This window comes from Oxyura jamaicensis, chromosome 6 (assembly GCF_011077185.1).
Source record: "Oxyura jamaicensis isolate SHBP4307 breed ruddy duck chromosome 6, BPBGC_Ojam_1.0, whole genome shotgun sequence".
Lineage (NCBI taxonomy): Eukaryota > Metazoa > Chordata > Aves > Anseriformes > Anatidae > Oxyura > Oxyura jamaicensis.
Genome location: NC_048898.1, coordinates 35,897,418 through 35,919,653, shown reverse-complemented (window position 1 = coordinate 35,919,653; position 22,236 = coordinate 35,897,418). Strand labels below are relative to the sequence as shown.

Sequence of the window (22,236 nt, the reverse complement as noted above, 5' to 3'; positions counted from 1 at the left end):
GTCAATAGAAGCAATCAAAGGAGGAGACAGACAGACGCACAAACATTTCAGGAAGCCAGGCTAATGATTCTGGTGTTGCTATAACAGAAAGATGTTGCAAAATACAATCACACAAAAATGCCCCAAACCTCAAAGCTGCTACACACAACGGCATTCATTTCAATCCTGTACACAAAATTTGTCACAAGAATGCAGCCTTTGGGTGTGTTCCTTGCACAAGTATCATGCAGTTGGCAAGATTGGGCCCACAACCATGATGGCTGCATGTAGAGTGCCCAACAAGATAATTAACCGTAGTGCTTGTATGTCAGCAAAAGCAGGATATAAATGCACAAAACTCATTTTGCTTCTTCCAGTACAGCAACTGCCCACGTATGATAGACTCAAGATGGTACTCAAGAAACAGGGCAATACTTACAAAGATGTCAGTGGGATAACCAATATATAATTGTGTTAATACACAGTTCTATTTGACTTTAACTTTTTGTTTTCTTTAAGCTTCACTCTTCATATCCTCTTTTTCTTTCTTTCAACCCTACTTCTCAACAGCTTCTTTAAAATAAAGCAGAAATAATTTCTTTTAAAGGATAACCTGAATTTAAGTTTGTAGGCATGCAAAAAACAGAGCTATTCTTTTAACAGACATCTTCCATAATAATTAAACATAGGTTGTGGGCCCAAGTGCACTCAAATAGCTTTTTATTTATTTTTTATTTTTTTCATGGTATCTCCAGCCCCTTTTAACACATGCATTCCAAGCAAGTAGGAAGCTTACAGTTCTTAATTAAAAACTCATTTAATAATTTAACAGTTTTTCTGATCTATGAATTGTGTAGAGAATTATATAGGGTTGATGAAAACAATTTTAAGGATTCTATAACGAAGAATCAAAAGTTAAAAATTCTAGTATTAATCTCCCAATGGGTAAGTGTCATGGCAGGTTTGGGTGTTATCAGTCTTGACCATCAAAGTTGTGACTGTGGTAGAGAAAAAGTGAGAACCAGCTCTCTAAGTCCCATGACTAGACATAAAAGATTTTGTTGTTGTTGTTGTTGTTGTTTTTTTCTTTCTATAGCATTCTGCCTCAATCACCACCTAGCTTGTTCTATATCTAGAAAACTGTGATATTGACCATGAATAGTGAATGTTCATGTAAAAATGATGGCATAACAGATAAAGGCCTCTGGGTACCATTGAAATATAAATGATAAATAGATATAATGCTAACACGTGTGCACTATAAATAATTTAAGATTGGACATGCTTTGTAACTTGAAAATGCAGTATAGTTACTCATTTTTTGCATGTATTGTATCATATATATTTAAAAATAGAAATGGAGAAATGAGGAATTCCATGTGGAACAACTTTTCTGTCCTGTTTAAAACAGTTGTAAGGTTGAAATTCAGGACCTTTATCAGTTAACTGAAGAACTAATAGCAAAATTAGTCTGCTGTTCTATTTGCATGCAACAGTTATGCAAAATATTCTTTGACTGCACATGCCTCTGGCTGATGGATAGACAGGCAGTTCTAGAGCTGGAGCATCCATGCAAGTGGTTTGTTCATTTTATCTCCAGTTGTTCAGGATTTTTATTTTTTTCTTGAGATACTATTTGTAGCTGCTTTTCCACCTTCTTTCACAAACTTTCAGTTAAACTCATTTTATTTAACCTGAATTATTATTGTCAGGTGGGTTTTCTGAATAAAACTTCCAAAAAGCACTAATGAGAGCATCATCATTGATATAATGCTATACGTTGTCAAAATTTAACTGAACACTTCAAGGATTTGTAAACTAACTTAATTAGGAACAGGCTGTCAAATGAAATAGTGGTATTACAGTTAATAAGGATGAGAGCTACTTGGCACCTGTTTGATGAAAATAAAACATTAAGAGTGTCAGTAATATTACTTCACTACTGCTGTTGTCAGGTATTGTCAAAGATGATTGGACACCTTTACAAAAATACTTACTGCAGGGTGAAATGTCTTCTGACATCATAAACCATCCTGTCAAGAGTGTCTTAACTCGAAACACAAGCCAACAATACTATGTATAAATATGTCTCCTTAACTGTCATTTCTGGTCAGGAAAAATGCTCCTAATGAACTCTTGTGCAAGAAGGGATAAAATGTTTTACTGAGATGGGTGAAGTGTACTTTCTAACAGGAAACAATTAACTCACTTCGGAGTGTTACTGCCTTTCAAAGCTGCCTGCCCCATGCAGCTCTGCTTACCAGCTCGTTTTTGCACATAGCAAACACAGTGAGTATGCCTTGCTTCTGATAATGCATTTTGGTGCTACTTTAGGCATTCTGGTTTCTATGGTTAAGACATTTCTGGTAGTGTTGTAGAAAGTGTGACATCATCCCCTAGGAAACAATGGGGAAAAATAAACTACCTTCTATTATTTTAGTACAAAAAAGGTCATTCTGAAAAAACTATGCATGCTATGTCAAGACTTATATGCAGATATTTAGGCAAATTTGTCATGTTTCAGGGACTGGGAAATACCTACTATTCAAAGACCACTTGTTCTTATCTATTAGTTGTCCCCACATTTTATATCACTGAATTGTTTCTAACACAAAATGCTTTGCTGGGATGGAATGGGATGGAATCATAAAGCATTGATGAGAACTGAGCTCTTTATGAGAAGAGCTGAGATACAGGTTTTGATTTGGTCCATTTTATTTTTGAATTCAGATATGAGTGCTCAAGTACTCAATTTTCAACTTTCAGTCTTTCTTCTTTCTTGTAATATTGAGAACTTCAAAAGGTGAAAAATCCCAACCACTTTCCATCAGAAAATTATTTATTACTTTCACAATTTGAAAGAAAATGTTGGACTGTTTTGCCTTTAGCTCTGATGTACTTTCAGGTTCTTTGAGATGCTTTTACAAGATGCAAAGACTGTGCATGTAGATTGCCAGTTCAAACTTCGAGTACTTTGAAAGGTGTTAGGCCAAATACATAAATGAAAATATTTTTATATTTTTATTTTACAAGGTCCCAACTCAGCATTTATGTGTGCTGGTAAATGAACAAGATCTCAATAAAATGTCATTTGACCAATCAAAGTATGACATGTAAGAATCAGCATATGCCATTGATAATTTTTGTCAGCTTCCAGATCATTAGTTTCTTCCTCCAAATTAAATTACCATTTTATATTTCCCGCAATCTGAAAGGGAGATTTGGGTTCCCTAGGTCTCCTCCTAACAAATGACCCCATGTAATTTATCTTCATATGCTCATCTTAGGCAGCAGATAGTTAAAGCTAAGCCATGAGACACATTGCTGTTTGAATTAAATTAGCTGCTTCACGTGTACCAAAATACTCATAAGCCTTCATGATGCTCTGCAGAGCTAACTGGCCATGATATGCATCTCACTTAAGCCAAATCAGGAGGGTAAACAGAGTCCTGCAAACACAGTAGTTGAAGTACAATGTGTTAAACAGCTGCTACTTGCAAATGCTACACTAACACCATGGTGATCAAACCAACAATCAGAGTCAAAGGTGACAATAAAAAGGGGGGTCACCCGGGCAATTCAGTAGCAAAGGGTAAGAAGGGTAAACAGGACTCAAGCCATAACTCCAGGCTCAACACAAAGCAGGAAGGTTAATGACACGATGCTTTTCTCTGGATCTTTTTTTTTTTTTTTTTTTTTTTTTTTTAATGGATTTATGTTGGACATATTGTTTTTTGGATTAACAAGATTCTTTAGAAAATGACTGTGGCTGCTATAATGTATGTCGAGAATATGCTTCAGAGTTAACATTTCTGTATCAGCAGTGCAACTCTGGCCCTCTTCTAGTAAAAAGAAAAAAGAAACCCAGAGCTTTCTTTTTTTCCAGTGAGCAACTGGCCACATCTCTTTTGCCTAGAGTGTTCCCCAGTAGTAGTGAAAATCCTCCCTCATTGATTACAATCATCCCACTGCTAAACCACAGTGATAATGTGAACATGCATTACTTCTTGTACCATTACGCCTACTGTCTCAGTGCCCCTTTGTAGGGTATTTAGCCAGTCTAAGAATGACAGACTGACACATAGCTAATAGCGACCAGTATGACACGTTTTGCTGTTCAATAAAGAACGTCATGGAGAGACCCAGCTGAAGAAAATTGATTATTCAGCAACACCTCAGTGAGCAGACAATAAGTGATGTGCTCTATTACTTTAATAACAATAATGTCTTATTTCTAATGTATGTAATACTGCTAGTATTACAATTGGATAAACGAACAATGAATAACATCGGCTTATTGGGAATGACCCAACAGAGGCTTGTCTCAGCAGAGCAGTCTGATATTACTGTATGTGACCGGGACTGAGCTAAATGTCTTCTCTGGGAATGTGCCTGACTTAGAGTAAGTCACTTCTGGGCAATGCTTGTAAAAATTCTAATACAGAAAATGAAAATTACTGTAAGGCTGAGACAACAGGTAGGAAGGGGTTCAGGTTCCAAACAACTGGCCTTTTCAAAAGTACTTTCAGACCTCAGCATGATGTGTTAGCGGAAAAAACAATACAGTTAATGACCCAGGTAACAGCAAAGACCATAACCTTTTCAGAATTTGCTTTACATGTTTCTTGCAGCACTGTTCATAATCTTCACCTTACACGCAGCATACAGTAGTATTCACTGCTTGAAACTTTTTGTCTTCACTGATCTTCTTATTTTCCTTTGCCACAATTCCTTAAAACAAACAGAACTGTATACTTGGTAAATCTATCCAGTTCCTCACAAATTAAAGAAACATCCTCTTTAATTTATAAATTAATTGAGAATGATGGTGAGAGCTATGCTGGTTTAATCCAATGAGAGAAATGGGGAAAAATATTTTAATGTTCTAGAGAAAATGGCAGCTGTCTTTTCTGCCTTTATCTGGGAAGCAGTTTCTGTGTCCCACCCTCGGATACTGGAAGAACCTGAACAACTACACAAATGTCCTGTGGGAATTTGTTCCCTGGGGTCTGAGGGATCCACTGATATTTTAAGATATCTGACCAATACCTAGAAGGTGCTTTACTTTTTATGAATGACTATGAAGTATTTCTATTTCATCAAAAATGCATAAATGCTACTTCATTGGCAGTAAAAAAATGTGCTATAAAACTAACTGATAAAGCAAGGATAAAAATCACCTAGTGGTTTAACCATTTTTAACTTATTCAGGTGCCTAATTCCCCCTTCTATGAGACCGAAAAGCATTACTTGGGTCATGTTTTATGCAATGGGAATCCTGTTTGCTACACAAGTAGTGTACTGAGAGTTGACTTGTATGCTCTGAAAGCATACTGGGCACCTGGGGAGGACACTGCTAAGTAAAGGCAGCCCACCAAAATCTTGCCTTCTCATTTCCCATGAAAGGGCAACAACTGGAATATGTACAATGACACCAACAGGGTTCAGTACAAACGGCAGAACTGTCCTTCTTTGGACTGCCTCTTAAGAAAGGAAGGAACAAACAAGTGCAAAAAGGCTTTGCTTCCTGCAGAACAGACTAGTTCACTCTCCTGTGCAAATTAGACCAGAAAAAAAAATATATGTATCATTGTGCAACCTACTAGAGTGAAAAAAAGGACAAAAAAAAAAAAAAAGGTAATGGGACAAAGGTGCAAGGGTAAAGAAAAAATAGAATATAGACTAAGCAGGAATCTGGAGGAATAAAGCACCAGAGCCAGAGAGAATTCCAAAAGAGAACACTCTTCCCAGAGCAAATGAGATCAGTCTGTCCACTGGTGTGAGGTATCAAAGCATATTGTCAATGCAGAGGGTCTACTTGAGAAAAATAGCACACAGAGGTTATCTAAGACACAAACATATGTCCAACCAGTAAATTACACGACAGCCTAATGCAACAACAAACAAGAATAGGTCACTTTAAGAGAATGATTAATACATGAGATTACTGTGCATGCAGACTTATCAGAAAACAAACCTTGTAGGTGGGTGTGAACCCTTGCTAAAGTCAGTTCCTATCTTTGCTATACAACAGTTACAAGAATAATTAGAATAATTAATGGAGAGCAGTGATAAAGTTAACAATTGCCCACCTGTATATTGCCTGACCACAATGTCGTTACTTCTTTTTTCACACCTACTGCCTTTTGCAATGATTGCTGACTACCACAAACTTTTTCAGCCTCATGCTGGGCTTGCTGTTTGCTTATGGCCAGGCTGTTCAATCTGTGACTGACGGAGCTTACAGAGTTTAAAATTCTGAATTGTATTTTGTCTCCAATGGCTAAGGTTGCTATGGGCTACATTAGATTACAAAGGGTAATGAGATGAAAACATGAATATTCACTATATAAACTAAAAGGCCTCAAAATATAGCAGTATAGGAATAGGCGAATAATGTCTGAAAAATACTCTGTTAGCAGGACTCTTCCTATTTTGGATAGCAAACTTGTAATGCAGCCTGTGGTTTTGTATTAAGCTGTGATTCCTTTTCCAACTTACCTTTGCTTTTGGCAAATTTTGGGAGGACTGAGGAAGGATTTGCTGTGGCTGAAGGCAGCATGGTCTGTTACTTTTCTTATTCTCAACCCCAAGGGCAGTGAAATGATGAAAGGAGTGGGCTTTAAACGGGCTAACCTCTTCACTGAGAAAAGAAAAACTGAGTCTGTTTTCCTTGCTGGCTTGGGCAGATTCTGCAGACTTCACTCCCTTGGCACGTTTCTGGTGATACCGACTGCGAAGTGCAAGAATGTGCCTGGGAACCCCTCTGGGCAGAGGCTGCTGACCTGGGGGCAAAACGGCTTCAGCACACACAGGTTGAGCTAGCAGGTCAATACTTTTTTTCATCAGAAATTCATTCACTGCATCAGTAGTATGCTTTTCTGTGATGTATGGCTTGCACAGGATGGTAGGCTCATACTTAAGGAATTAAAAAGAACTTGGAATTTAAGAAGAATTTAGGAAAAATACCTAGATATTAAGTGCCATGCTGAACAGAGAGGAGATAATTGACAACCCTGCAAATGAAGCTGATGCTGTAAGTGCCACACTCAGCCAGGGCTTTGTTCTGAATGTTTCCAGGGGGATGACTGCCTGGCCACCATGTATACCCTCACTGCCGCAGCAGGATGACCACGCAAGGAGGTATGAAGAATTGACATAAAATCAAGCAGGCATATGTTCTTAACTAAATTACAGTTTTGCACTGGAAAAGAACAATAGTTGTTCTGTTTGTTTTTGGTTCCACAAGTATGCCTGCAGAAATGCTATTCTTAGTTCTGAGTAGTAGGAGAGTTAAGAGGTTGCCTTGGAATCCTTCCCACAAACAACATTGACTGCAAGAAGACTCCTGAAGCTAACATTTCCTAACAGAGTCTGCCAAGACCTTGTGGAAACCTACTTGCATATTAACTATCTGGAAGGTACTATGTTGCCTTAATACCATTGATGTGACAGCTATAACTTTCATTTATAACTATTACATACTATAAATTCTAGTTGAAGTATTATTACAAGTATGTATTATATGTATTATGATCCATACATACCAAAATTAATGTGTAGTTAGTAATATTAATATATTTATGTAAAATCCAGCAAATTCAATTTGCACATTCCTTAATAGTCTGAAAACTTAAAAGTGAACTGTAGTTTCAAAGGGGTAGGAAAAAACGCCAAATTGCAGATTAATGGCTAGGTTAAAAAAAAAAAAAAGACTGAAGTGGTGATTCTGAAAATTGTAATTCACCTGCCATCATATCAGCTATGAAAATGCTCTGGTCTCCACTCCTAGAATTGTTTTATTTATTTAGTTAGTTAATTATTTTGTTTTGTGTTTGTTTGCTGTGAAATGCAGAAGCAGTCCTGAGAGCAGAATTCATCTCTGTCCCTCCAGTTACAAGCAGACAGCTGGACATAGGGTGACAACATCATCTACTTTTGTACACTTTTACTCCCCTGAAATAGCTTTTCAAAATGTAAAATTGACTGTCCTGGCTTTCGGTGATTTACATCAGGGCTCTAAGTTTATATTAATTTAGCTACATTGTGTTTTTATGTAGTCTTCCACAATGGATAGTCAACCTAACACACCTTCCCACAAAGGGTTTAAGCAAAGGGAAGTCCTCACTCAAAGCATCAAAAAGCATGGAAGATTTGCATTAACTTGTTATGGAGGGTATCAGCTCAGTTTCAGTTAACTTTTAAACACCAAATGGTGAAAGACAGCTGTGCAGCAATGCTCTTCTTTTCTCCATGGTTGTCCAGTCTTGTCAAATAGAACAATGCAGGGCAAGAGCCCTCTGGTATTTCTACTTCTTTAAAGAATTATCTGTATCCGTTAATTAAAAAAAATATATTTAAGAATGGTCTTGACTCAGAGTACAGGATTCCACAGGACCCCACTTTCTACAGAATTAGCACTTATTATTATTAATATTATATAAGTTTGGCACTTATTGTAACACCAAAATGTTACTTTTGGGAACCATTAGCACTGTGACTGGAGAAAATAAGAAAAGATTTATATAAAATTAAGTTTTTAAAGCAGTTATTAAAGAGCATGATTCAACAGTAGCTGAAAATATACAGACCTTCCTTTTTGCCAAGACCTGTAAATAATGATTCCTGAGATGTTTTCTCTCTCTTACAAGTGATAAGAGTCAAGTGCTCTCACTGATTATTGGATGTAGTTTACAATCAACTGAAAAGAGATGGTAGAAAACTATACAAAGGCACACCTTGCATGAATCTTGCAGAGCATAATGAAATCAACAACTGCCAGCACAGTGGAGGAGAATTAAAAACTACAGAAATACTACGACATATTAATTTCATTCAACATTGTGCAGTTAGAAAATTACCGAAAAAGGCAATATTTTTATTATAACTTATATTGAAATGCTATCTCAGAGTAATGAAAAACTGGAAACAAGAAGGCCTGGCAACCAATCAGTTTTAGGTCCCCCAAAAACAAGATAAAAAGAATCTTTTTTTTTTTTTTTTTTGTAATGGACAATTTGCATTTTTGCATACTCTGGAGCAAGAGTGGTAACTCTTACCTATCATACCTGTAAAGTCTCATGAAGGTCAGTTTCCCTAGTGTTCAAAAATGGGAGATTTTTATTGATACCTCATACCCACTTAGCAGTTGTTATCGCTGGCCAGCCCAGCTCACTGTTGTCTTGTCATTTGTGTCCCACGGGTGCCCCGTTCCTGCACCCAGGCTGCCTGCTCGCCCCTCGCCTGGCGGAAGAACTGGCGTCTGCCCAGGGCCCTGTTGCGCCTCCCCAGCTCCAGGCCACTGCTAGCAGGGGAGAGGCAAATTTATCACGGGGGTGAGCAGTAACAGGCTTGTCGCACCCAGCATGACGGATGACTTCTTGAGCACAAGTGCCATGAGTTTACTGCTTGCATTGTGCTCTCAACGATGAAGTGCAAGGCACCAGGGTGCTGCCTGTTCAGCTGCTCAACATCTACCCTGAGCTGACTCTTTCTCTAAATGGGAACCAGTAAACAGTGCAGTATCATAATGTCAGGCAGGACAAATGGTGCTTTACAAGAAGGTATTATAGCTTTCAAAATGGATTATGAAAATTTTGGACAATGGCTTGCTTATTAGAAGGTTCGTCTAAAGAGTAAAGTACTGGGATTTCCTTTAAAATAAATTCTTATCAGTATAAAAGTATATGCCTATACAACTGTCATGGCTTCACTTGAAATTCACAGAGAAATTCACTGTAAAAACGCTAATGATACTGAACAATTAAAATATGGAAAATGGAAATTAGCTCTTAATTATTAGAATGGAAGAACTGATTTCAATTTTTAATGAAACTGAGCATACGCAAGAATCAGATTTGATTATTTTCTCAGTTCATACTCAAAGTACATAAGCCCTTGCAGGACACCAAAACTTCCAAATACTTTCCAGAACTTCCACTGATGTTGACCGCAAAACACCACTGACTCGAAAGGAGTAAAGCTTTCAACTCCAAGCCACCTATGGTAGTGTATCAATATGATCTCCTGATAAAATTCAGAGAATAAACAGTTTATGCTTATAAAAAATGAATTTATAAGTCACTTAGTCTGTTGCAACTCAAAGGGATGTGACCTTTTCCATTTATCTCAATTATACACTGAATTTCAAACATGCTTTTTGAGGGGAAAATTTACAAGTAAGCAAGGAATGTAACCGTGCTATTGATTTGTAGACCTCTGTGCAAATTAGGCAATGAATTGCATGCACAAATAATGAAGCAAATAAAAGAAAGAAAAAATTCAATACATTTATCTGAGATACTCTGCCTTCAGTCATTGGCCAGCATGCCCTGCTGTAAGACCATAACACTATGGATCAAGAACAGAAGTAGAGAGAGTAATTCATAGATTGAATCAAGGGACCATAACTGAAATATCATGTACTCTCTGAGTCCTTTATTAATACAGACTCTATTGTAAGTTTGCCTTAGCAGGGTAATCTCAGATACCTGATTTGAATGTGTGAAATGAAGTACAGAACCCAACATTGATAGAGTTGTATTAATGTATTGTATCAAAAAACACAGGATAACTTAGTTATTAACTATAATAACTTATAACTTAGATTGGTCAGAAATTTCTGTAACCCAGGCCATTAATGCCCATATTAAGAAATACTGTGTAAGCAAATATTGGATTAAAAGAGAAAGACAAAAAATGAGAATAATAGAATTTTTATCTTAATAAGTTTTTGCTCAACTTCATAAATCCCAAGTTTTTATATTTAAGCATTTGCTATGGTGAAAGCTAACATGGATTTGCTAACAAATTCTGAAATACTACTTTAAGGTTATCATTACAATTGCTTACAGGTTCTTTCTAAATTCAAATGTTCCCATATTAAGCCCATAAGCCTGACATAAAATGTGACTTTAGATCTTTGTCTCTTATTCCAGTGAAAAATGCTTTGTTTGTTGCATTTGTAGAACAAACTGGTGTACCATACACTTTGCAGCTAAGAATACCAAAAAACTTAAAGTAGTAGTTTCTAAAGATACAGTAGTGATCATATCCTCCTTTGTTTAAAAATAGAAAATCTAGTATGACTGGATGTATGACAAACCTCCTATATATTAAGCTTATAGTTGCAAACTACATATAAAAGCAGCCAAGTAGTTTGTTTTCTTTTTCTCAGAAGAAAAGAAAAAAATGAAGGAGAAATGCAGGAGAAACAGATGGTAAATTAAGCCAAAACATTCATGTTGTATTCCTCTTTTTTATTTTACTTTATTTTTTTCTAGGCTCTAGGTTGAAAGTCCTACATCAACATATTGCTTTTTGCCCATTCAAACTATCCGAATTTACAGTTAATAGCACATTGGTGCAATTATTTCAACATAAGTAATTATGTTATTTCTTCCAGGAAGAAAATCAATGTGCTTTATTTCATAAATAAAAATAGGGCACTGATTGCAGCAATTCTAGCAACAGTGAATCCAGGTCTGCAGTACTCCACTTAGGAAAGACTTCTCATTGACACTGGTGGCTGTGGAAGGATTACAGAATGGAAAGCAGGATTCCCTTGTCATAAGATCCAGAACACAAAGGAAGGATGGATGAGAAAAAACACGCTAAAGTACAGCTGATCTGATCTTTGAATATGTATTAATTTAGCTTGTCAGTTTTACATCTTATTATTTTATCAATATTTTCATAGTAGGTTTTTAACTTTTTAAAATCTGCTTAAATTCAAATAAATTTCATGCTATATAAACCCAGTGTTAGCATCTTTTACAAAGTGCCAGCTTTCAGTATATAAAAAATATTATTTATTATTATTATCACTGCTATTATTACTAGTTATACAAAGGAAACAGAGTGAGTTATCAGGCAAAGATGCATGTTTACTCCTTGCACTGCTGCCCTTCGGCACAGCTGAGAACAGCTGCAGGGCTGGATCTCTATGGGCCTTTGGAGGCTGAGGAAGGGTTTGCTGTACCTCCAAGTCACACTCTCCAGTCTGTTCACAAAGCTCCCAAAGTTGGGAACAGGGTGCAAATAGAGAGGGAATGAGTGAATCTGTAAATGACCCTTTACAGCCATTTCCCAAGAGCTGGACAGGGTTCCTGCTCTGAAGTGTCTGCTGCACCTTGGAAGGGCAGATGTGGGTTTGCAGATGCCGGGGTAAGTTAAGGAGCTAGCCTATGCAGAGCTGCAGAGGTCAGCATCCTTTACAACTGCAATGCAGTGACCACTTGAATGGGAACAGCAATCAGCATGGCACCAGCACGCTCCACAGCGGTTTGGAGCAGGAAGTGATGAATACCACCAAACCCAAGTAAAGTAACAGTGTGCTTGGGGAGGGGGAATCCAATTACCAGATTGGCCAGAACTTCTGTCTAGACATCTATACACTCGCAAAAATGTTATGGCAAGAAGTGGTCAAGACCTTGTTTTTTCATCTGACTTGTAAGGCAACAGAATCAAGAGTAGTGTGATGGCTGGCTGCTGCTCAAGGAAGGGGTCAGCAGGGGCTCTGGAGACAGGGCGCCTGCCATCCTCCACAGAGCTCCACCACATGCCCAAGGCAGGCGGTGCGGGGGGTGAGTGCTGCAGGAACAAGGGGACCCCAGCACGCGACCTGAGCCCATCAGCTCCTGTAATGCAGATCCTGGGGCTCAGGTGCCTTGACTTTAACTTTGCAAGCCAATATTGTGGTTCATGAAATACTTCATCTCTGATATTGCTGGTGTGCACAAAACAGAGACATGATGCAGATTTGGCTTTGATTTTGCAAGGAAACAAAAACAAATAATAAAATTGAGAAAGAAGGAGTTGGAAGTGGATAAGTTGCCATCAGAACTTGGTGACTGCCCTTCTTGTTGGCACTGTGGCCTCACAGTGCTTCTCCTGTAATTGGTTATTGAAGTCTGAAAGCATGCAGGTGGGGGGGGAGGCTTAGCTCATATTGCAGGATACTTTAATTTCATTCATTATACTGATTAGAAAACATCAAAATCTGGGAAGGACTTCTGGGATGCAACATTTTCATCTGGTCTAGCATTTTATTTTTTATTTTTTATTTTTTTTACCAGAGCTTCATCTCTGGTGTAACGCTTTATCTAATATTTTAAAATAAGATAATAACAGCCTCATACCGTAGATACAGTAGCTTAAAATGCTAATGGGATCAAAATACATCATTTGGATGTTAATGCTCTGTGTCAAGGTATTCAGATACAGAGGCCGTGAAGAGAATAAATGCAGCTGACTAACGTTTTAATTTAGTTCCGTTTGCTCCCACTAATTTGGCCCTCTCCCTCCACCATCCTGATGCTCGCTGCTTGTTCTATAGCAACACTAGCACTTCTCATGTGCAGCTCTCACAGACCTCTTATTTACTCCTGTTTTAACTTTTCGCAAACATCTTCCATTTTCTCCCTACATTTCTTCACAGTCTTATATTATGCCCCTTCCAAGATCCATTCCAGCTGCATTTCAATGAGAAATGGTGCTACCTTACCTGATGGGGGTTCCTATGTACTTTGGCACCTGTCATCTGACAGCAGCAGTTGATCACACTGTGGATCAGTGCTAGAAAGGGACACAGAAAACCTTTTTCCTAGTTACCCCTTCTGAGAACGACAAGACCAACTCTCTGTCATGTTCCTGTGGCCACCTCACTCTTCCTAGAGCTTTCCATCACTTTCCCTAAGTGCTCCAGATCATACTCGCCCAGTCCTCCATTTTCTGCAGCTCATTGTCTTAGTCTCTCAGCAATTAACTTGCTAAAGCTTTCCTCTTCCAGCTCCTTGTGCAAGTCTTGGCCTCCTTACTTGGAGATCCAGCACTGTCTCCAGGATCCACCTTTCCTGCATGCCTACAAGGTTGCTCCCGCACAGTAGGCATGTGTAGGAACAATTTTGATTCCAGCGTTCGTTTTGTCTGCATTTTATTCTTTAATATTTCCTCCCACCCCTTGCTCCAACTGGATGTAAAGGGGAGAAGGGTTCATTTTATTTGCAAGAAACCTAGCCACTAAAAAAAGAAATATCTAATGAGATTTTGATGTAATCTGTGAATGCAAATTTTTCAAAGCTAGCCAAAATGTTCACATCATTTCACAGAGTTCAAAAGTACAACTTAGATACAAAGACTACTCACACCAGACTTCTGATCTTTGATCTAGAGCAGAATGACACACAACCATATTAGCAGAAAGGTCTGAAGAATCTGCAAACCATTCAAGCAACAAGATATTTTTGCCAAATCTGGTTGTGGCTGAAAGGTCTCCTTGGACTTGCACTTTGCTTCCAAATTGATGCACAGTTTTGTTTGACTTTTTCCCAATAATTTTAATTCTTAGGCAGAAAACCTGAACCCAGGTTGGTAAAGTAAGAAAAAAAAAACAAAAACACCACCACCACCACCACCAACAACAACAAAAAACAAAACAAACAAAAAACACAAACTTCTCCCCTCCCCCTCAAAATTCCCTCCTACAAAACAGGACAGAAAGTAGCAAAAGCAAGCACAAATGATAGAGAGCTTTAAAAATAAGCAGTGTTCTCAATCTTGCCTAGCCAGGCTGTTTACATACAACATGTGCCATGCAATTTGCTTTTGTAGGCCAAAAACTTAATTTGGGACTTCCTACAACTGAGGTGACAGCTGGAGTTTGAGTTACGCAGTCACTTATATAGACCGAGAAAATATGTTTGTTTTATCAGACATCATTAGAGAAACTGATCTTAAATAGGAAGTTTCCACTGAAAACTAAGGGAACTGATCTTCATTTTAGAAAAAGGACTAAGTTGGTGAAATCCAGTGGAAGAATATTTCTGTTAAAAAAAAATATATATCTATTTTCCCTCACCTCCTTTTACCCCCAACAGGTACACAACTAATGAAATACACTCAGAGATGTACACACTGCTGGTCTTCTGTTATCATACTCAATCAATAAGAACAATTTAGAGCACTGGTAACCTCTCCACGCATACTTCCATTGCCCCAAGGGATCAATATAATCAGTATCGCAGATGGCTGGTGAGAAGTAATGAGATTATGATAACAAATAGACAAGCTTTCCAAATTTTTTCCTGTTGTATGCCAAAACATCATACCTTTCTGTCTGTTCCTAAAGGACAAAATAGCAATATTCAAGAATATTGTATTAAATATATATTTAAAAAGTTTCCTACATTTACCCTACAATGATTTCTTGTAACTTTATTCTAACTTTCTTGTAACTTTACTATAGCTTTCACTTTTTCTTTCCCTTAAAAACAACTGTGAGACTTGAATTCTTTACGCTTGGAAAGGGTCTACACACATTTTAAAATGTACAGTATTTTCCGTATATTTCCCCTGAACAGGACTACCCTTTGCAAAAGTCTTGGTTTTATTTTATAACAATACTTGTATATTCATGGCTAAAATTAATCTATAGAATACATCAGATTAAAATCATGCATGCATATTAAAAAAGCAAAAATATATAGTCTATATAGTCTATATAGTTAATAGTCTACATAGTTATATAACACGCTTACTGAAACTGAAAAAACAGAATCTAAGTTCCTGTACTCTTTCTTGCTGCTCCCTTCAGAGTCCACCTTGAGCAAAAGCATTACACTTTTTACCTCCACTTCAAGTCTATTTCCACTGAGTTCCATTTGCTAGCCAGTTTTTAACAGCTGTATGTAAAGATTGTCCTAATAGTTACAGTCAAGTATTTTAATGGGTTATCTGGCTTTAATGCTTAACAGTAGCTATGCATCTCTTAGCATAGAAGCATGTCAGATTTATTTCAAATGCAGCTATAAAATATCAGCATCAGATTGCATCAGTGCAATCCAAACAATGAGCTATTGAGCACAATTTATGTAGTAATTGAGGGGATGTAGGAAGACTGTAAACAGTTGTGAAGGGAATGAAGATCATTATGATTTCTACAATATGTATAGGCGCACTCACATTTTACCTGCTGCGCTAGTAACAGTTATGCTTTAGCTAGCTCACTAGCTAAATACATGGATTATATATGAATCTTACCTGGGAGGAAATGAGATGTCCAGTTCATACAATCTGTCTTTAAAGACTGACAGCTCTCTGTCAAATTCTAAAAGCTATAAAAGATAGAAATAAATATATTCACTCTTTAATGTTGAACTGAAGCAATCTAAACCCACTACATTTTGAAAAATGAAACAAACAGACTTGATTAAACAGCTTGAGCTATATCCCCTCATAATAGTTTTTAAAGCAATGCAAAACACTCAATACTATTCTGATATATAAACAGTTCATTGAGAAAAGTGTACAAAATGTTCCTTTTCATCTCAGTGAAACACGTAACATTGGCTCTCTACATCAGTGACCTGTATGTACATTTACATTTCAAGATGGCAATTTTTAAAAAAATTTTATTACCAATCTTTTCAGAGATAAACCAGGCTAGCATTAAAAGAGTACAGCAAACTGATATTCTAATCAACCCACAAAAATGCCAGCAAAAGTATCATATTACTTTATATTATCTTTAGCTCAGATAAGAAGGTACAATAAACACAAGGATGTGCAAATCACTCTTCCTAAGCAAAGACAAGCAGCATTTTTGTACACCTATTTTGGGCGGTGCAGGTCAGATAGCAGAAAAAGGGAAACGTGACAATAGGTAAAATGTGTTCCCAGGCAGCAGCCAAGATGTAGTACTGGAAGAAGGTATTTCACAGAGGTATTCATAAGTCTAGATTTCATGGCCTGTATAAATAATACTTCTTGCCAAATTTGTTTTCCCTTGACCATGACAGAGGAAATAAATGTCTGTAGGCTTTGTTCATCAACACAAACCTGCTCATAACAAGTCAATAATAATAGTCCATGCTAAACCAACAACTGTTCTGATGGACACAAAACCTTATTTCAAAACCATGGCTGGTGTTAAGCCTGATGTCCAAGTGAATTAGTGAGGTAAAAAACAAAAAGCTCATAATCTACTCTGTTACTGGCTGGCATTCTGAGTGCCACTTTCTATTTTGACAAGCATGTCATCAAAACAGTATCCTGTATGATGGTGGCGTGTTTGCCCACTGTTCATTAATCATGTCCCATCTCACAGCTGTGCTGATACCATTGTATGAATGGCAGAGGTTCCCAAAGAAATTAGATTGTGTCCCTCTTTCTCCTCTGCCACCTCATAAATCATTCCTGAAATGTGCAATTAGCAGCTACTTGTACACATTAATTATCTGTGTGAAAGGCAGCTACCTGAACCACCTGCACTGCTGATTAGCTACCTCTCCAAGGCCCACCCGGTTTTCTTCCATTTCTAGTTGCTGTGTTGCTTTGTGTATGTACTTCTACACACAGATGCAAAATAATGGGTAGCTTTCCCTATTTCTGGATGCCAAACTGATGCCAAACTTTGAGATGGTATGCTAGTAAGGACGTAACAATGCAAATAATTGCAGTTAATTTTTGCATATTTTAACACCCGTTCAAACCTCCTGCTAATCAAGATGTTTGGATAAATGCTTATAAACTTCTGTGTGGGAACTTGCATCTCATGTATCTATCTAACTAATAATATGCTCAATCCTAAAAATGTTGGGACAGTTCTGCCTGCTCCTATGAAGTAGCATCAACACACTTCAGGAAAAAATGATTCATCAAGCATGTTTCCAGACCGTGATCCTTTATTTAAGTATGTATAGACAGATGTGTAGCCACTACATATAAATACGAGTTGGCTATGAAAACAAATGTGACTTTTCTGTTCCATGTGTTCCCACTTGTTTAATTATCTGTCCAACATGAATCTATCATAGGAAAAAAGATCTACTATTCCCAGTAAAAACGTTTATTTGAGATACTTATATATTAATACAGTACAAATACTTTTTTTCCCTGCTATTTCCAAGTAAAAAATATCAGAGCAGGAAAGTGAAGGCATCGGGAAAAAGAGGGCTATTTCTGAAGAGTGAAACTGCAAGAACTGAATAAAAGAACAATGCTCCACAGAACACAATGGTATAAATTACTCATGAGCATTCCAAGGGCTAGAGATGTTAAATAGAACCATTGTCCTCTCACACCAATTCACACTTTCAAAATTTTATACATTCAGATCGTTATTGCTATAATGATATTTGCAAACTAAATGAAAGCCAGCGTTTGGAGGACTAAGTATTCAGACATGCATTATAATTCAGATAAGTTTCTCTGATATTTTTTTTGCTGCAGTTGCTTGTTTAGTTGTATCTGTGCTATGCAGATGAGCTGCTGACACTGGTGACAGAGGACTGATAATAGGAACAAGACTGTATTATGTGATGGACTCTCTATCTGTTCTCCAAGTTTTCTCAGGTAAATGGACATCATTAAACTAATAATGATAAAGCCAAAACCCCGTGATGACCTAGCTGAATGTCTAAGCCCAAGTAGGTGCCTAAGAGAGATACATAGGGAATGTTCATTGTAGACAATGCATCCTCATATGTAAAACAGTTACATATTTTAACCGGAGCGGATTATTTGGACATATTTTTTATGTCTTGCTATATTTTAATAATTATTTCAATTTAACAAAGTATTTTTTCCTAGATATTAAGTGACTAAGTTACAATAGCTGTGACCTTCTGCACAAATGTGTCCACAAAACACAAAGGGACATCTGCTCATTCTCATGAAGAAAAATGGCAAATCCTTCATGCGTTCAGGATGGTGTAGTGTGAACCCCACCTAAGAGCTTTTCTTTACTTACCTGATACCGCTTCAGATAGTGGGAGAGATGAGGGCAAGAAATGATGAAAATTTGAATCGTGCATTTTAAGAAAACTCAAGTTAATTTTTCAGTAGAAGAGCATGCTCTAACCACTACTTTCTTTTTGATGTTTGTCTTAAAAGCACTTTGGTTCTCATTCAGGACTGCAATCTCAAAACGCAAGATTACTGTTGAAGAAAACCTAGGCCTTATCACAATTATAGATGATACTTTACTTCAACCCAACTTGAAGAGAAGGAAAGAGACTTGACACAGCCACCAATTCATTACATTTGCTTTATGGCAGGTACATGGGTGTCTGGTGCTCCTTAGCACTATAGATAATTAATGAAAATTAATGTATGCCACCTCATACAGAAAAGTAGTCAAAATATCACAGGACAACGTCTTTATTTTTAAAGCATATGCACTGTGTTAAAAAAAATCTATTCATGGATATTTTCAGCACAAATTTCTCACTTGCTTACATATGGTACATTAAACAGCATTGTGAATATCATTGCTATAACAGTAAGCATGAATATGTCTGTTCACTCTAAATGACTTTGAAATTACAAAAACAAAAACAAAACAAAACAAACAAAAAACAAAAACAGTTTAAAGCCTAAAAATCAATATATTGTTCAATTTAATTTACTTATTACATGGTCATCTTTAAGAAGCAAATTGTTATGGTGTTACATGATGTTATGGGGTAATTTGAATAATTGCACAGAGATTTTAAAATGCTGTGTCTGTAAGCTAATCCTAGAACTATTTGTCACAAGCAGTTCAGAAGACTTTTTTTTTTTTTTTCCCAAACTCAATTTCACCTATGTATTCATACATAAAATATTGCAAGGATTATGTAAGGGCTGTTTTATCTGCTCTAACCATTGAGTTGCTGATATTCTGTCAAGATATTTTGTTTCCAATATCCAGCTACCAGCCCAACGTGAACATTTGATTAACATCTTCCAAATCAAAATGCCATCCATACATGTGAGTAATACAACTATAGTTAGTTGATACTCCGTGAGACAAAGAGACGATACACCTCGGGGAATACAGATGCAGCATGATTAAGAATGCACACAGTACACATCCACTGGCCTGTGACTGTGACAAAAAGAACCATAGGGAAGAGTATTGTTTTAAAAAACAGGTTAAATCTATCAATGGGATTTCACAGTCTGAAGTTATATATTTTTGTTTCATAAACTGCATGTGCTAAATACTTCCATTATTTTGCATACTCAAGCTCCTATTGACCTACATGGGTCAACTTGATAGCAATTAAGTTCTTTGCACAGAATTAAAGAATGATTGCATTTGCATTAAAGGATGTTCCCTATTTAATAAGAGTAGAATTAAAAACCTTTATGTCTGTTGCCTGTATCAGCTGCAGTGCCCATCACCTCCCAAGGGAATTATCAGAACTGTTGTTTTTCCATCCTGCACAGGCACAGTCTGCAGAACCCGTGTGCCAGTGGGTAAGACTGGACTGATGGCTTAACACCGCAATCTTTCTGAAGGGTATTCCAGTGAACTCCCTCACCCCTGGGCTGGAACCGAGCTCAGTCCACTCTCCTTGTAGCTGCTGGGGCTGTATATGGAAAGCAGCGGACATTCTGGCCAAAGATAACATTTATCTGGAACACTAAATGTGGGTATTGTTTAGCTTGATAGAAACCAAAGGACTGCAACAGAGTTTAGCCAGTTGTAGAAATCAAGGTAATTTTGCTTGCTTCAGTTTAAAGCAATGAGGCACTCTGAAAAGGTCAATGTCCATCGGTATGCTTGGTAGGCCACCTTGGCTAAAATCACACAAGTATGAACCCTTTAAAACAGGGCAACTTAATTCAGTCATTGGAGTAGAACAACGGCAATTACTCATCAAGACCTACAGACCAAAGTCAGAGCATTGTTAGATCAGAAGGTGATATTAGCAGCATTTATCAAATCCATCTCCAGGGCCCACCAGAGAATTCACAGCTGTGAAAGGGAAATGAAGTTTCAGACCAAAAAAAAGTAGATAAGCATACAGAAATGACCTTAGAGAATTAAAATACATGGACAGTGGTCACTGTAAACCCCTTTGCCAGACTTCTATGGCATACACTTTTTTCAAAAGACTTTGGAAATACAGCAATCTAATCCAGCTTTCCAGCTGAGAAAAAAATAGAAACTGATTCAGAAGTCTACTGACTTCAAATAAAGGTCTGTGGATATCCTGATCCGTCTCATCTATCTGTGAAAATGTTACACACAACTCTGCTCTGGCATTATTTAAAGCTACTGTTTTCTCTAGCTTAGACTTAGTAAAATTATCAATTATTATCTATTTTGAATCTTAATTTCCCTTTTCTCATAAAGCCATTCTTTAAAATCAGTTTTCATAGCAAAAAACTAATAATAATATTTATATATATTGAATAAAAACACACCACTTAACACTACTTTTGTATATCATTGCATTTCTGCATATTTCTGAGAATCTGTCTGTACATCCTGAATGGCAGTGTTGTCATATCATGAACTCCACATGAATGTGGATATTTGGCACACAGGAAAATGCACCACATATACTTTTCTTAGCATTAGAACAGTTAGGCACAGGTGGTGCCAAAGGCTCCCTGAGCCTGTACTAAATCAGAAAACTTTTTATTTCACTTGAAGTTCACTCAGAAAAACATTTTGTTCTTGTTTTGATGATATATCTGTCTCTCTCAGGAGACATTCTGGCACTTTAAAGGACATGCATATTTTCAAGCAAGTATCCCAACTTTTTCAGACAACTGGACTGGAAAATGTATTTTAAAATAGTATTTCTGTTACAGAAATATTTAGCTTGTTTAAAATGTTTAGAAAGAACCATAGTTTCTCTTGAAATCTATTGATCACTAGCGAAATTACTGGAGACTCCTATTGGCTCTGCCTCATTGCAGCTCCCTTTTCCTTGTCGAGTTTCCCATTTGCACATTCCTCTTGCTCCCCTAGCCTGATTTGTGCTGCAGGGCGTAGGCAGAGGGCTGAGCACAGCCTGAGTCCTGAGCACCACACGGGCACCACTCCTTTCCTGGGGGAGAAAGACTGTGAGAGCGGCTATGGAAAAGCAATGGTGATTTTGATTTCAGTGACTGATTTGCAAAGTGGTGATGTGTTCAGTTTTTGGGTAGGGCAGAGTAAGCAACTGGCATGCTGCAGAGGAATGTGCTCAAGACTCAGGGCTTTCAGCTAGCAGAATATGGCCTAAAACAAGCATTTCTAGAAGTTCATGTAAAGCAGCATTTTTCATTCTGTAAGACATTTAGTACCCTGTTGGTCCCATATTACACACACACATCAACACCGATTTGGATAGAACAGCTCCTTCAAACTTCTCTAATTACATACACCTTAAATTTTCCAGCAGAGTTTGTGCCCCCTGTCAAAATATCACATGCTTGTCTTCTGCATATTATCCTGTTTTTCTTAATTGTCCTGTCTGGACCCTTTGAATCCAAGTA

At 37.3% G+C, this 22,236-nt stretch overlaps 1 protein-coding gene across 2 annotated transcripts in view; it reads right to left on the bottom strand.

Moving 5' to 3' along the window:
- The window catches only part of INPP5A (inositol polyphosphate-5-phosphatase A), a 198,450-nt gene that overhangs the window by 10,632 nt on the left and 165,582 nt on the right, over positions 1-22,236 (bottom strand). For both annotated transcript variants that reach the window (XM_035329692.1, XM_035329691.1), the window contains exon 12: positions 16,018-16,091. In XM_035329692.1, the coding sequence (XP_035185583.1) occupies positions 16,018-16,091 (74 nt within the window). The remainder of the gene's footprint in view (positions 1-16,017; positions 16,092-22,236) is intronic.